This window comes from Peromyscus maniculatus, chromosome 13 (assembly GCF_049852395.1).
Source record: "Peromyscus maniculatus bairdii isolate BWxNUB_F1_BW_parent chromosome 13, HU_Pman_BW_mat_3.1, whole genome shotgun sequence".
Classification (NCBI taxonomy): domain Eukaryota; kingdom Metazoa; phylum Chordata; class Mammalia; order Rodentia; family Cricetidae; genus Peromyscus; species Peromyscus maniculatus.
In genome coordinates, this window is record NC_134864.1 from 36,606,917 (window position 1) to 36,621,079 (window position 14,163).

Here is a 14,163-nt window from a genome sequence, read left to right on the forward strand (position 1 = left end):
CAAAAGGACCTTCTGGGAGCATCCTGGACTCTCCCCTAGAGGAGCCGCTCGGAGAGGCTCCCACTGCGAGCCCAGGCCCAGCGCAGACCAGGGAAAGGAAAACTAAACACATCCGGGACTCCTTATGCCTTTTTTCCCCCGAGTTTCCCCGCCCCCATCCCCGGGTTAGCAGCCTTGAAGAGAGGTCCGCTGGTGAAAAGCAGAGACAGACAGAGAGAATAAAGAGACAGATAGAGCGAGCCTCTCAGGGAGAGACACAGATTGGGACAGCCAGACAGGAGTGGAAAACCAGAGATCAGAGGGACGCACACGTAGAGTGACAGACACAGCGAGCCCCTTCTCCATCCTCAGCCGCTCCCATCGCCCAGGCTGCCTCTTCCAGTTTCAACCTGTCTACGCTTCTCTCTTTTGAGGGGAAGGGGCACAGAGCTGGTCCCCCTCCGGGTCGGTGGAGGCCTGGGCACCGTCAGGGATGGGAAGAGAAAGTAGCCTCTGTCGCCCAATCAGCGCGTGTCTTCGCCACCCGGGACGGTCTCCTCGTCGGCCAATCGCAGCTCAGGGCTCCTGACCAAGCTTTGGGTGAAAGAACTAATAAATGCTCCCTAGTCCGGATCCCTGCACTCGGTGTCACTACGGGAGGAGACTCGGGCCGTGCTCCCGCCTCGGCGTTACCACCCGCCCGCCCCCATCTTCCTGGCGCCTTGAGCACCCTCGCCCGTGGCCCCAGCTGAGGGGCCTGTCTGCCAGACTCGCACCAAAACTTGTCCGCCTTGGGCTTAGGATCCTTCATTCTAGGAACTTCTCTGGAGCGGGTGGACCAGGAGCTAGCAGCCCCCCTCCCTCCCCCGCGCCCCGCCTCCCTCTCCTGCCTTCTTTTTTTTTGGGGGGGAGGAGCTCTCCGCGATCTGGAGAGTTCCCGAGGGTCACCCGCCGCCGCATTGCGCTCGCTTTTCCGTCTCGCCTTCACCTGGATATAATTTGCGAGCGAAGCTGCCCCCAGGATGACCACGCTGGCCGGCGCTGTGCCCAGGATGATGCGGCCCGGCCCGGGGCAGAATTACCCACGCAGCGGCTTCCCGCTGGAAGGTATGTTAGGGCCTCAGCCCATCCGGATCCCGGGGCTCGGGATTGGCTGCCGCACCCCATTCCAGGTCTCCAGGGCCTGGAGTCGCGCCTTCCCCGGAGCCTCTTCCTCCATACTTCCCATCCCAAGAAGCAATGGTGGGGAGGGGGTCTCGTGGAGGGGAGAGAAGCCCCATTTCGCTTTCAGACTGCAAACGCCGCACCGTGCTCTCTACAAACCCTCAGAGCTGGCCCGGCCTGCTCGGGCCGGTTCCACTTTGCCCTGTTTTGGAGTTGCTGTCGTGAGGAGGAAGGTGGATAAGCTTCGCAGCCACGGAAGCAAAATTATGTTCACCCCAAGTTGCTACGAAACTGTCCCGGCTGCGCCCACTTTTGAAAAAAAAAAAAAAAATCCCCAAACTCCTGTTAGTTCGGCAAGAATTTTCCGGCTGCGGAAAACTGAGGTGGTCCGTCCTAACTGGAAGTTTTAGTATGGATTAATTAAATTCCAATCGACTCAAGAGGCATCTCGAAGTTTCTAATGTGTTTGGGGATGCCTTTTGGTTTGCTTGAAGGTTCTGGGAAATTTCGGGGAGGTAGCAGCTACTACTGCAAACCCGAACCCTACCAAACAATTTGGGAAGTAAGGGTGTCACAGTCCTTCGACCTTGGTCCAGAGGAGAACGAACTGCGGCTGTGGTAATCGTAGCCAGGCTCGCCGCCGCCGCCGCCGTTTTTATTTCTGAGATGTAACAGGTGATACACGCTGTCACCTGTGTCTCCTTTCCGGATGCTCCCCGACCCTTGCCTACTACGCTCTGATCCGGAAACAGTAAAGGCAGTCGGCTTGCTCCAGACTCAGCCGGGATTTTGTGGCAGTTACCGCAAGACATTTCAGGCACCAGGCTAGTTCCCCCTCCAACTTGCAGCACCCCCTTTCCCTCCCCCCAAAAGAGAAAATACAGCTTTCTCTACAGCAAGTTATCTTTTTGCAATTACTCAATTTCCAAAAGATTATATGCCCCTGCAGTGGGTAATTATTTAAACAATCATAACAGTCAGGGTCGGGGCTCGGAGTCGAAAGCCTGGTAGTTGGTATTGGACTGTCACGGGCCGGGAGGGGGGGGAGCGGGGGTGTTGGCCGGAAGGATGCAGAATTAGGTTCTTTCTGATGCTTTTTATTCTTCCTAAATGACTTTTTCCCTGGGCTCTGTCCTTTGCATTCTCTTCCCAGTGTCTACCCCCCTCGGCCAGGGCCGGGTCAACCAGCTTGGAGGAGTATTTATCAACGGCAGGCCTCTGCCCAACCATATTCGCCACAAGATCGTGGAGATGGCCCACCATGGTATTCGGCCTTGCGTCATCTCTCGCCAGCTGCGCGTGTCCCACGGTTGCGTCTCTAAGATCCTGTGCAGGTACCAGGAGACAGGCTCCATCCGCCCTGGTGCCATTGGAGGCAGCAAGCCCAAGGTGAGCCTGGGGCCTGGTTTCATGGACTTGGGGCCTGTGCTCAGCTGGTGGGGAGTGGGCACCGTCTAGCCAGGAGCTAGGGACTTTCCAAGGGAAGTATTTTCCATATCTAGGAAGGAGTGTTTTTGTGTGTGTAGAACTCAGTTGTTATGGTTGCTAGTGGTCCTTGAACACTGGAAAAAGTCTGGGCATTTTTTTTTAAATGCCTGGGAACCTTGGAACCCTCATCAAATTCTTTTGATAAACACCTAAAGCAATCCCACCCGTGGCCGATTTTCCCTGAGAGTCTTCCCACTGCCCCATCCTAGAATGAAGCTAAGGTCCTTGAAGAGATTCTTTCCCAGCTTTGACACCGCCCCCCCCCCTTTCCAGTGCAAATTGTTTTTGAGAAGTCAAAAGTCAGGGCTATTAGTTTTCTTTATAATAAGCCTCTTGACTCCATTTTATAAAGCAGGTAGGTGAGATCCTTAAATGATGTTAGTTTTCTTTAATAAGCAAGAAAGCCCTGCTGGTTAGGGAGTGGGAGGAGATTATACAGGGGCCTGCCTTCTCTTTGGGCTATGCAGAGAAGTCAGTATGATTTTCTAGTTGCCAGGTTGGGGTGGGGGGGCAAAACCAGACACTGAAGACTCCCAAACACAGTCCCTCTCCTTCCCCATTTTCTCTCTTAACCTGAGAATCTTAGGAGACAGTTTTATTCCAGTGGGTGAAAGAGTCATTCTTATGTTTGTCTAATTAAACAACAAAAATAACAACAACAGTAACAGCACAACCTAGATACAAGGCCTTTGAAATCTCAACCTAATCCTTCTGTAGCTCAGATCTGACCTCTTTGGAACTGACCTAATTTGATTTTTTCTGTGGTTCTTTCAAGCATTCTCTTTTTAGTTTCGTTTTTGTGTGGATTCGGTGGGGTTTCTAGTGATCAGAAAGCACAGCCCTCGTCTCCAAACTTATAATTTTTTTCTTAATTTCATCTGGTCCCCCGAGCATCTTCAGGCAGGTGGAGGGTCTCCAGGCTGCCCCGAATGGGATAATTTCCTGTCTGCTCCTTTCTAAACTCAATTAAAGTCATTTGGCTACGCAGAGGGACATTCCCAGAGAATACAGGAAGGAGCATCCAACAGACCATGAGGTGGGGGCACCCTATCTGGCTCACAATACCGGGTACCAACGCACCACCCGCCTATTCTCTTAAAGCAGGTGACGACGCCTGACGTGGAGAAGAAAATTGAGGAATACAAAAGAGAGAATCCGGGCATGTTCAGCTGGGAAATTCGAGACAAATTACTCAAGGACGCTGTCTGTGATCGGAACACCGTGCCCTCAGGTACTGGGTCCATTAACTTTTCCCGGAGGCACGACCGTCAGTCTCGTACTCCAGTGGTCCAGCCCAGTCATAAAATCGCCCCAATGATCCATCGTGACTATTGGGAGGCTGCCCTGAAATATTTACAAGCCAGACATTCTTCATGTTTTATGGAGCACTGGGTGAACTGCTGGTCCCCAGGGTGGCGGCTTGGAGGACGACCGAAGTTTCCCCCGCAAACGCATTTCTACTAAGGAGGCTGGGACTGGGGCGGAAACGCAGGGCACAGGCCAAATGAGTATTAGTATTGATGTTTCCTTCTAAAAGAGAAACAAATGTCTTGGTAACTTCCACTGAAGGGGAGATCCAAGCAGCACCGGTGGAGAGTTGACTCGGGCAGTGAAGGGGTGAAAATTCGGCAGGACGCGATTTTCCCGGGAGTTTCAGGATCCATCCAGTATCCTGGCAGCTTGGGAAAGGTCCAGGGGAAAAAGGGCCAGTGCTGGGCCTCCGCGCGGGAAGAGTTTGTTTTTAATTAAAAGGAAACTCCTTTTTTCCCTCTGTAAGAACGATATATTTCAGAGCATGGATTTGTTTACCAGACTGGAATCTGGAAAAAATAAATCGGAGAGAGCGCGTTTTCTTTTGATTTTTTACAATAGGGAATGATTCTGCAGTTGAAATTTAAACCCTTTCTATCCTCAAAACAAGTTGATTTGCAGGCGACAGGCCCTCTGTGGTTCTTCTCCCCAGGATTTTGGGGTCCAATGTCTTCGGGTGGGGAGGGAACACTGTGAAGGGTGAGCTGGTGGCAGACGTCTCTTAGGGTGTTCAGAGACTACTAGCCAACAGCTTCTCGGAGAGGGACAGAGGTAACATTTCTCGTTTATGAATTGGAGGTGCTGCGAGATTTCTAGTTTCCAGTTCCAGTCTAAGTAATTAAAACTCCATGAAAGTGTGAGGGATTTTTTAAGACCCGAGAGAATGCACAAGGACCCGGATAGAGAAATGAGCCTCTCCCAGGAGCAGGAAGGGGGTTGAGTGTCTCGGCTGGGCCCTTGAGGTCTCCTTTGGGATCACCCCCGACGCCTCTCAGTCATGTGCGCTCCCTTCCTCCTCTTATCCCCAGTGAGTTCCATCAGCCGAATCCTGAGGAGTAAATTTGGAAAAGGAGAAGAGGAGGAGGCGGATCTAGAGAGGAAGGAAGCCGAGGAAAGCGAGAAAAAGGCAAAACACAGCATTGACGGCATCCTGAGCGAGCGAGGTAAGCGGCCCCATGGAACCGTGCGCTCCACGGAGAGGGCGCTGGTTCTAAGACTTGTGGGTCTGCGCAACCGCAGACCGGCTCTGGCTTGTCTCAAAGCTTACCTCTGGCCGGAGGACATTCAAGTGAAAGACCAGAGAGGTACTTGATATTAAAAAAAAAAAAAAAAACAAAACCTTCTCTATTCTAATTTTTATTTATTTTTTTCCTGGCTTTCCAATCCGGGACCTCATACACGCCCAGCAAGGGCTGGACCCTTGAGCCACACTCTAATAATACTAACTCTTAAGTTATCGTGAGTTTTATTCTCCATCCTGTCTAGTTTCTTGGAGTAGAGAAATCTGAAACGCGTTGCAGGTGGACACTTTCCAGATGGAAACTAAACTTCTCTGAAAAAAAAATTATATGGTCTGAGAATAGGGAAGTAGTTAATGAAGTCTGAGGATCTTGAAGTAGTTTTTACACTCTGGGAACTACTGTGCGTGTGGGCGAGAATTAATGAGACTGATTCTTCTGGACACTGGGAGCCTAAAACTGTCCCACCTCTGCTGCCTTATACATGCGTGTGTTCGCGCACGTGTGTACATAAGCTGGCTACTTTTCATTTGTTTTCAAGTGGGATGAAGTATATAACCTGTATGTGTCTGGCAACCGATGGTGCCCAAGTGGTGGGTTCTAGGGATCTGGGTCAAAGGGATCAGTGTTCTTGAGTCCCCCCCCCCCAGTGCTCGCCATCACCCGCTGTCCCCCCAGGGGTACAGACCACCCACTCCTTGTTGGCTGCGACCTGTCAGCACCAAAAAGAAAAATCTCCCTCCAGGGGATGGAGAATTACAGGCTGCTTCCCTATTACCTGCTTGGAGTTATCTTCAAAAATAAAGGTTTACAGAAAGAAAGAAACCCTTTCTACCAGGGCTTTCTGAGATGATCTAGAAGAAAGATGGCTTTAGCATACAGATTGGTGTATCTCTCTCTCTCTCTTTTTAAACCTTCATTGTGTATCCTTGAGACAACTGCCTTCCTTCCAGGAAAGCTGCTTTGCAAACCAATACAAAAGCCGTACCCTCGATATTTAGAGTTGGGTGTTAGCAACCAAGTGCCTGACTTCTAATGAACCGGAAGGAAGCCCAGATGCTTTAGGGCACACATATAATCAAGAGAAGGCACCCCGAATAGAAGTGATCAGGGAGATGGCACATGCTATTACTTCTGTGTTTACAGCAGGGGCTCTTGTGAAGTCTGTGTAAGCCTGGACAAATGCTTTTCTGGTCACCTCTGGTTTATATTCCAGCCCTAGCTGCAGGCTAGAGGTGCTAGGGTGAAAGAAGGCAGAGAGAGGACTGAGGACCCAGACTTCTCCCAGGCCCAATGGGATCCTAAAGCGGAGGCTAGTAGGTCCTCTGGTTATGGGAGAGGCCTTACTGGGGATCCACGGTGTTGCTACTTGTTGCTAGAAGTGGCAGCCAGGCAGACCAGCCGCTCCCTCGCTCCCTCGCAGCCCAGCCGCAACAACCAAGGCCCTGGAGACAAAACGTCCCAAATGAGCTGGTCAAACATTTGTACAACTTTTCCAGCGTTTACAAAGAAGGCCTTCTCTACACAATCTACACTTGGAGATGAACTTGGGAGACAAAGCCTGGAGAGTCCATTGAAACTCACACTTTAGCTTGGCCCAGACAAAGCTCCAGCTCCGAGCAGCTTGATGTGAACAAAGGAAGGCAGCCTTTTTATAATTCAAGGAGAAAAGAAGAGAAAACAGCCCCACAAAGGGGCCCAGAATAGACATTATGGGCTTGCAATGAGGGATGAATTATTCAATGAGCCGCAGTAGCTGCTCAGCCAGGAAGTTTTATGGACTCTCCAGCGTGGAAAAAGTGGCCATTTCACCTACAAAATGTTTCTAGTCTTTTGGGTCGCCTCGCTGGGCCGGCTGCCATTCAAGGGCAATTGCTACCATTTTTAAAAATCAGAGTGTTTCCCCCAGTGGGGGCTGTGTCCTTGAAACACACACACACACACACACACACACACACACACACACACACACACACACACACGCCCCTCCCTCAGAGGCTGAAGTCTAATTTAATTTGGGGTTGTCAAGGAAGATGCAGCCTGGGTCCCTTCAGTGCCTCCAGCTTCCTTTCCGGATGAACCCTGGAGGGCAAGAGGGGCCCAGAGAAAGGATAGAGTGAGAGATGCAGTTTGAAGTCTAGAAACCTCAAATATTCCCCTCTGTTGTTTGGGCATCAAAAGTCTCCGGCGGTCCCACTTGTAAAATAGAATGGATCTTGAGAAAGGGCTCCCTGAGTCCTGGCAAAGGGGAGGGAAAAACTGGCGGAGGAGTGTCCCCACCACTGCTGTGTGTGCCCTTGCCAGATGGGCCTGGTACCTGCTGCTGAGACTGGCTTTCCTGGACACAAATTTGGCCTGGGATCTGCTTGGCAGACGCTTGGATGCGGGGAGAAAGGCATCCAGACAGAGGTCAGAGCCACGCTCTTTTGTTCAAGCTCTTGTCCCTTTTTCCTAAACGGTTCCTTTGCCCTTCCCCAAGTTTCCTTCTCTCTCGTCCAATCCAAGAGCTGCTCAGCCCGTGCAGCAGTGCATCCAGCCCTGCGCTCCCAGGGAACCCTAGGTTTTTTGTACCCCTGCTGAGTCCATCCTTCCTGCTCCAGGATATTGGTGAAAGAAGAGGGGTGAGCGGCCGGGGACCTTCACCCTCGGTCCCTGGCCAGAAGTGCGGACACGGAGCAGGCGCAGCCGGACTTGCGGAGTCCGAGCTCAGGCACCCCGGGCTGCGGCAGCTCAATGGGCGCCTCTGTTCCTCCCCCGGCTCAGCAGAGCGGGCCCGCGGGCGCCGCCACAATAGCCCGGGCCCCCGCTGCTGCGCCCTGCGCCAAAGCGCCGCGCCGCCCCTCCCCGCTCCGGCCGGCCCGCAGCTTAGCTCGCCGGGCTGCAGCCGACTCAATTGCCTCCTTTATGTCCTCTCACTTTCATCTAGACACAGCCCGCCTCCCCCTTCTTCTCCTCTTTTTTTTCCCTCCCTCCCTAGCCTGAGGCTCACATTAGTGAAATTTCTGCAACCTCCCCCCATTTTTTTTTCTTATTTTAAAGAAAGCCCTTAACACAAAAGCGGTGACTAATCGATGAAACTGCTCCTTCATCATCCTCCCCTTCTCCTCCTCCCCTCTTTCTCCCCCCCCCCACCCTCTGCCTCTTCCTCCTCTTCCTCCTCCTCCCAACCCCCCTCCCTTTCTCTCAGCAGGGTGACGCTTTTCCTGTTTGTGAGTTTTGGGCAACATTTTTGCTTTGTGCCGTAATGGAATTACCGGACAGACGGGGACTGTAGATGGGACACGCGACGGCAAGACTTTCCGCTTAAATATTTAGATGTAACGTTACAATTACCGACTTGTTGCTGTGGCTTTGAAGTGGCCGTGGGGGAGCGAGCGCAGGGGGAAAGAGGCCAGATTGCCAAACTGATGTTTTGATTGGGACTGGAGACACACTTTCACCGGACTTCTCCCCCCATTTAAAAATAAAATCTTAAATAAGCACGGGAGGTTTGCAACAATCACAGAGAAGAAACAGAGAAATCCGGCACAGGATGGCTGGAAGCCTATATTCCCTTCACATGTCTTCAGTGTGTGAAAAAAAAAATCAGCTTTTTTTTTTTTTTAATTTTCAGAAAATGCAAGTATCAGAAGTTTTTCTTGAGCCCGTTTTGTGGATAAGCTCATGCTCTTTTCTAAAATTAATGACAAATGACGTCAGATTAAAAATGTATGTCTATAAAGACCAAAGCGCGGGGATGGGGTGGGGTGGTGGGGGTTGGGGGGGCGGGGGCAGGTAAAGTTCTTGGAATATTTCGTTCCCAGTAGATTGTTTGGGAGGCACTTTCGAATGAAGGGAGTCATGCTGTGAAAAGCATAGCCATTTGCTTCTTCCGTGTTGGTGGAGAAGGGAATTGTTGGTGTCCGGTTAGTTGGTGTTGGTTGGTGTGCAGGCACAGGCTGAGCCTTCCCACAGATTTAAATAACGGGAGCGCAGGATCACAGATTTTTGGACCCAGATCATCTATTACTGGTCACTTCCCGACTATTCTCAAGTCCATTTGGCAGGACAGGAGTCTACTCTCAACATCGTATTTAAAGTTTTGAAGGCTTTGCAATTCTGCTCAAGGGAAGTGTCTCTCTCATTAAAAAAAAAAATTGTCGACGACAGTGGGCCACCACACTGCAGTAGCATTCCCTAGCCAGAGTAAGGGAGACTCTGTGCCTTAGCGCTTTCTTTTCCCCCTTGCTTGACTGGGGTAACTAACTGCTGTATGCTTGCTTCCTAGCTTTATTGAAAACATGCAGATTTTCTAATTAATGCTTGAAATCATATGTTTATTTTGGGGTTTGATGTGATTGTTGATAGCACCGGAACAGGAGGTAGGGGCTTCCAGTGTGTAATAATTACTGAAGGGTCATTTAAGAGTCCCCAGGGCTGAGTCATAAAACCCACCCGGGGCGGTGATGCGGAACCAGAAAGTGTGCCTCGGTGCAGGCAAGTGGTACACAGAAATCAATCAAGTGAACAGGAGCGTTGCCCTAGCGGTTTCAACATCCATGGATAGTCTCAGGACAGGACAAAAATCCTTCCTAATCACGAGATTAAACGTTCAAGTTATACAGAAATAAATGGCCAGCAGAATGAAAAGCTCAGTGACGAGTTGCCTGGCCCGGGACCCAGAAAGTTTCAGTTCAGTGGAACCCTATGACAGGTAACTTATTTATTCACTCCAGTAAATGAAGATTAAGGAACTATTAAGACCAAGAACCCACCATGTAACTTACCAGCCACTAAATGGCAATTAAGCAGTCAGCTTCTAGTCTTATCTCACTGGCTGCTCTGGGGTTGTTTTACAACTAGGAATTAAAATCTGAAAGGGGAGTTTTCTGCAGCTCTGGCCAAATATTGATTAAGTAGCTGTTTGTTGGTGCCATTACCATCCATTGAGAGGCCGGGAGCTCAGTCCCTCAGTGGCCACCTTCTTTTGTGAGGGCTTCTTAACCACACAGATCAAAGCAGGATCGTTTCAATTTATCTGTCTTGGAAAATCCTCCCTTTCCTCTGAAATCTCTAAGGAGGAACTGACCAAATTCCCTTCCAAGAAATAGGAACTGAAATCGGTTTCGTATTGTTGTCTCACAGAGGAGGCTCATGGGGTGTTTTTTCAATTATCCTGTGGCGATTTCATGTTCAGAACTGAGGCTGGGATAGTGATTTTATCAAGTTGGTTCTCCTTTGGGATAAGGGTGGGTGGGTGGGGGAAGGGGTGCAACTATCTGTTCGGGCAAATTTTCTAAATATGAATTTGTCACTATAATTGCCTCCCAGGCTGGAATGTTATGCAGAAAAGATATCAGATTTTTTTTTATGTCAAATTAGATGGAGAATAAATAACACAGAAGACTGTGAGATGTAGTGGCCACATCTATGTGCTGCATTTCCATAATTTTGCATTTATTTTTTAAATCCCTGTCATATAGGAGTAGATATGTGTTTGTGTGTACAATGTATGTCAACAGGGTTTATTTGCAAACTGGTCACTGAGAATTAAGCTGGTCCTGGACTTTATAAAGGTGAACTTGTCCTGCAAAGTGTCCTTTAGAGGCATCAGAGCGGGAAGTAACAGCACAGATCTCAGTAACATTCCCAGATGTTGACTGCTAGGGAAAACACCTGAATCCCATCATGACCTCTGTAGTTGCTGATTTTTAGATCAACTATTAGGTTTTTGTTTGTTTAAGAATTTAGTATATTTGTATTGGTTTTTCCTTTCTTTTAAGACGGCAAAACGTTCTTTCCAGGGCTCTTTTGGAAATATACCAGTTCTGTGCTTAATTTGCAAATTCCAACAAATTACTCTGAGGTTCTCTTATTTATGCCGGAGTCAGGCTTGGGATATTTCCCTGTATATCATGTATGCGCCACTGTATGAGGCTTTGTGAACTCCCTTGCCGTGTGCATTTTGATTCTAAATTATGATTTTATAAGGGTTTACTTTTTTATTATTTACCTTTTCTTGTTCATTCTTAAGGTGTACCTTGACATGCAGGCACTACGTTAATGCTGGTTATATTTATCTTTTAAATATTTTTAAAATTTTTGTGTCAGAATTCCCTATGTTAACTCATAATTAATGAATTCATTAATAATCTACCTACGTTCCAATACCCACTAGTATAACAGAGCAGTAATCTATCGTTATAATATATAGTATGACTGTCTGAAATAAATTAGGTGGCAAACTAGAGTCAGTTAAGTATGTGATGATGATTTGCCTTTCCTGGGTCAGGTACTTAATTATTCAATTCATAGTTCACATGTACATACATTTATTTTTTATGCACATACAGAGTTAAGTGAACTTTTCCCTCTTGATTGTTAGGCTGTGTGCTCAAACATTACCAGGGAGACAGTAGATCCCAGATCCCAGTTGGGCCAGATCTTATTACCAAGGCAAGCTTGCTGATCTAAGAATGATTGCCTCTGTCTGGGGAGCTATGGCCTCAGTACTCTCTTATATTCTGTTTTATTTAAAATTCTGCAGCAACATTTACAATGTCGTAAACTTTGCAACATGTCCTATGCAGAGAGAGAAAGCGAAAGGGAGCTTGCACTTTGCCGTTCTCTCTGCAGATGAACACCAGGTGGAAGCAGTATTGCCCTGTAGTTCTCCTATGTCCTACAGAAGTGGTTCTCAGCCTTCCTAATGCTGCGCCCCTTTATATCGCCATGACCCCCAACCATCAAATTATTTTCATCACTACTTCATAACTACAATTTTTGCTGCTGTTATGAATCATAATGTAAATATCTGATATGCAGGATCTCTGATATGGGACCCCTGTGAAAAGGTTGGTTCCACCCCGAAAGGTTCACAACCCACAGACTGAGAACCACTGCATTAGAAAATTGCCCTTGTTGAAGCGAGACGAGAAAACGGAGCTGAAGACAATCATACAGGTTTTATGAATTCTTACCTTTGGTTTCCTGCTTTCCTTTGTTCCTGGTAAAAAGGAACAGATCATTTCTGCTGTGTAAATGGCCACTTCTCTCTCTTTTTTTTTTTTAAAGAAGAAATTACACTGCAATAAGGAGCATCTGTGTAACATTTAGAATTTGATTTGATACACTTTTCTCCTAAAAGGGAAAATATTGAGAAGGCAAATTAGTTTACATGGCAAATAGCAAAAAAAGTTGACAGCATTTAAAATTCTGCTGCAGGATTTTAAGTAAAGCAAAAGAACGGAATACACATCCCCTTTGGGCCAAAGCAACTTGATCTAAGTCATCTGAGTTTTTATGTCCTCCATCTACTGCAGTGGCAAATAAATGCTCTTCTCGGAAGAGGCTAGAATTCACGACAGGCAAAAGCCATCTACTGTGTGGCTATGTCCTTAGACCCATTTAATAGTTTACTGGCTAACCTTTCTTATTGACTTTTAGCTGTTTAGTTTTATTGTGTCTATAATAGCATATTAATAGCAATTCTCAATTCTAGGGGCCAACTCTCCTTGTTCTGGATCCAACCCAACACATTCCATTCAGAAATAGCCGATTAAAATGCTTCTCAATGAGCAAGGGAACCTCTCCCGCACTGACCAACAAGGTTGAGGGAGGAGGGTTGCCACCGTATCTTCAGCGTGCACCATTCGTAAGATCACAGTAAAAATTCAAAAAGTATAGCTTTGTGGAAACTCCAGTGTAGACCCTTAAAAAATAAACTCAGTAAGTATGGCTATAGGAAGAGCTGCAGCATTAAATCTGCTTGGTCTTATACCATTGACTAGACACCACAAGTCAATTAGGGTAGACTAGCTAAGAACAGAAAGTTAATTACTTTGCAGTTTGTATCACGACATGGAAATGGTTCCATTTATTCTTGTTTTTATAGTGAACTTTGATACAGTCACACATTTGCACTTCAGCAGAAAGTCAGCATTTTTATTTTGTGATTTTTTTTATGAGTGACATAGATATATTAAAATACAGCAGTCACATATCTCTCTTATTTCTTAGCCTAAAGTTCTAGAATAAACATGGAGTTTGTTTGTTTATTTAATTGTTCTGATGCTAGGAACTAAACCTGGGGACCTACAATGGCAGGCATGCGTTCTATTACTCAGCCTATCTCCCTCGAGTCTCAAACAGATATCCTAAAATTGAGTATTCAAATGTGTCATTATCATTAAGAAAATTGTATCCAAAGAGTAAGTGTGTTGGTCTCTCTCAATTTTCACAGCTGAGCTTAATTTGAACTAAAGAAAATTAATTGGTGTGATTTATTTTATTGCAAAGAAAGTGGAAGCCTGGACTGGACAGCTTCCTGGATGAAGGTCGTTGGAGCATTGAGTGTTTTTGTCCTGCCTGGTTCAGTATTTTCTTGTTCGTTTTTGTGCTACAAAAGAATAGAATACCCAAGTAAAAGTGGCCAGTGCTTGCCTTACCGATGAGTCTCTGAGATTGAGACCAACCACTATTCATTCAGGTGTGACCTCTTGGGCTTCATTTTTGATACTTTTAAAATGAAGTGGGTCATACCAGTTTCCAAGAGTTCTGTGTAGCTAAGATGAGAAAATACTTGTATGCAAATTATATCCATCCTAGCAAAACCCAAAGTCCTGGTGGAGTAGGGGGCCCAAACTCTGAACACTCTGAGAAAGTGACCAGCCCACAGACTAGCAGATGGGCTCTGCCCAAGGGCAGATAAAAGCTTAATTCAAGGCTTAGCAGCAACAATGAAGACCAAACACACACCCTTCACACACAGCATACACATACGTACTCCACACTCTCCACTTTCCGCATGTCAGAAACTCGACTCCATAAGCAGCTACTTAATATAACAACTTCACTGATTTCATCGGTACGGAAACATGATAAAATTCTAAAACTTTCACCAAATGTCAAAGGACATTTCTTAACTCCCCTTTCTTCCCAGGCTATTGATTTTTCTCCGTTAGATGAACTGGTTGTTTGCAAACTTTTATTTGTTTGTTTATTT

The 14,163-nt window shown here is 47.3% G+C and overlaps 1 protein-coding gene across 1 annotated transcript in view; it reads left to right on the forward strand.

Moving 5' to 3' along the window:
* Window positions 1-249: 249 nt before the first annotated feature.
* Window positions 250-14,163, forward strand: part of Pax3 (paired box 3) — a 95,384-nt gene continuing 81,470 nt past the window's right edge. Inside the window, exons 1-4 of the mRNA XM_006972127.4 lie at window positions 250-1,086; window positions 2,297-2,532; window positions 3,733-3,862; window positions 4,971-5,105. Coding sequence (XP_006972189.1) covers window positions 1,002-1,086; window positions 2,297-2,532; window positions 3,733-3,862; window positions 4,971-5,105 — 586 coding nt within the window. The 5' untranslated portion in view covers window positions 250-1,001. The remainder of the gene's footprint in view (window positions 1,087-2,296; window positions 2,533-3,732; window positions 3,863-4,970; window positions 5,106-14,163) is intronic.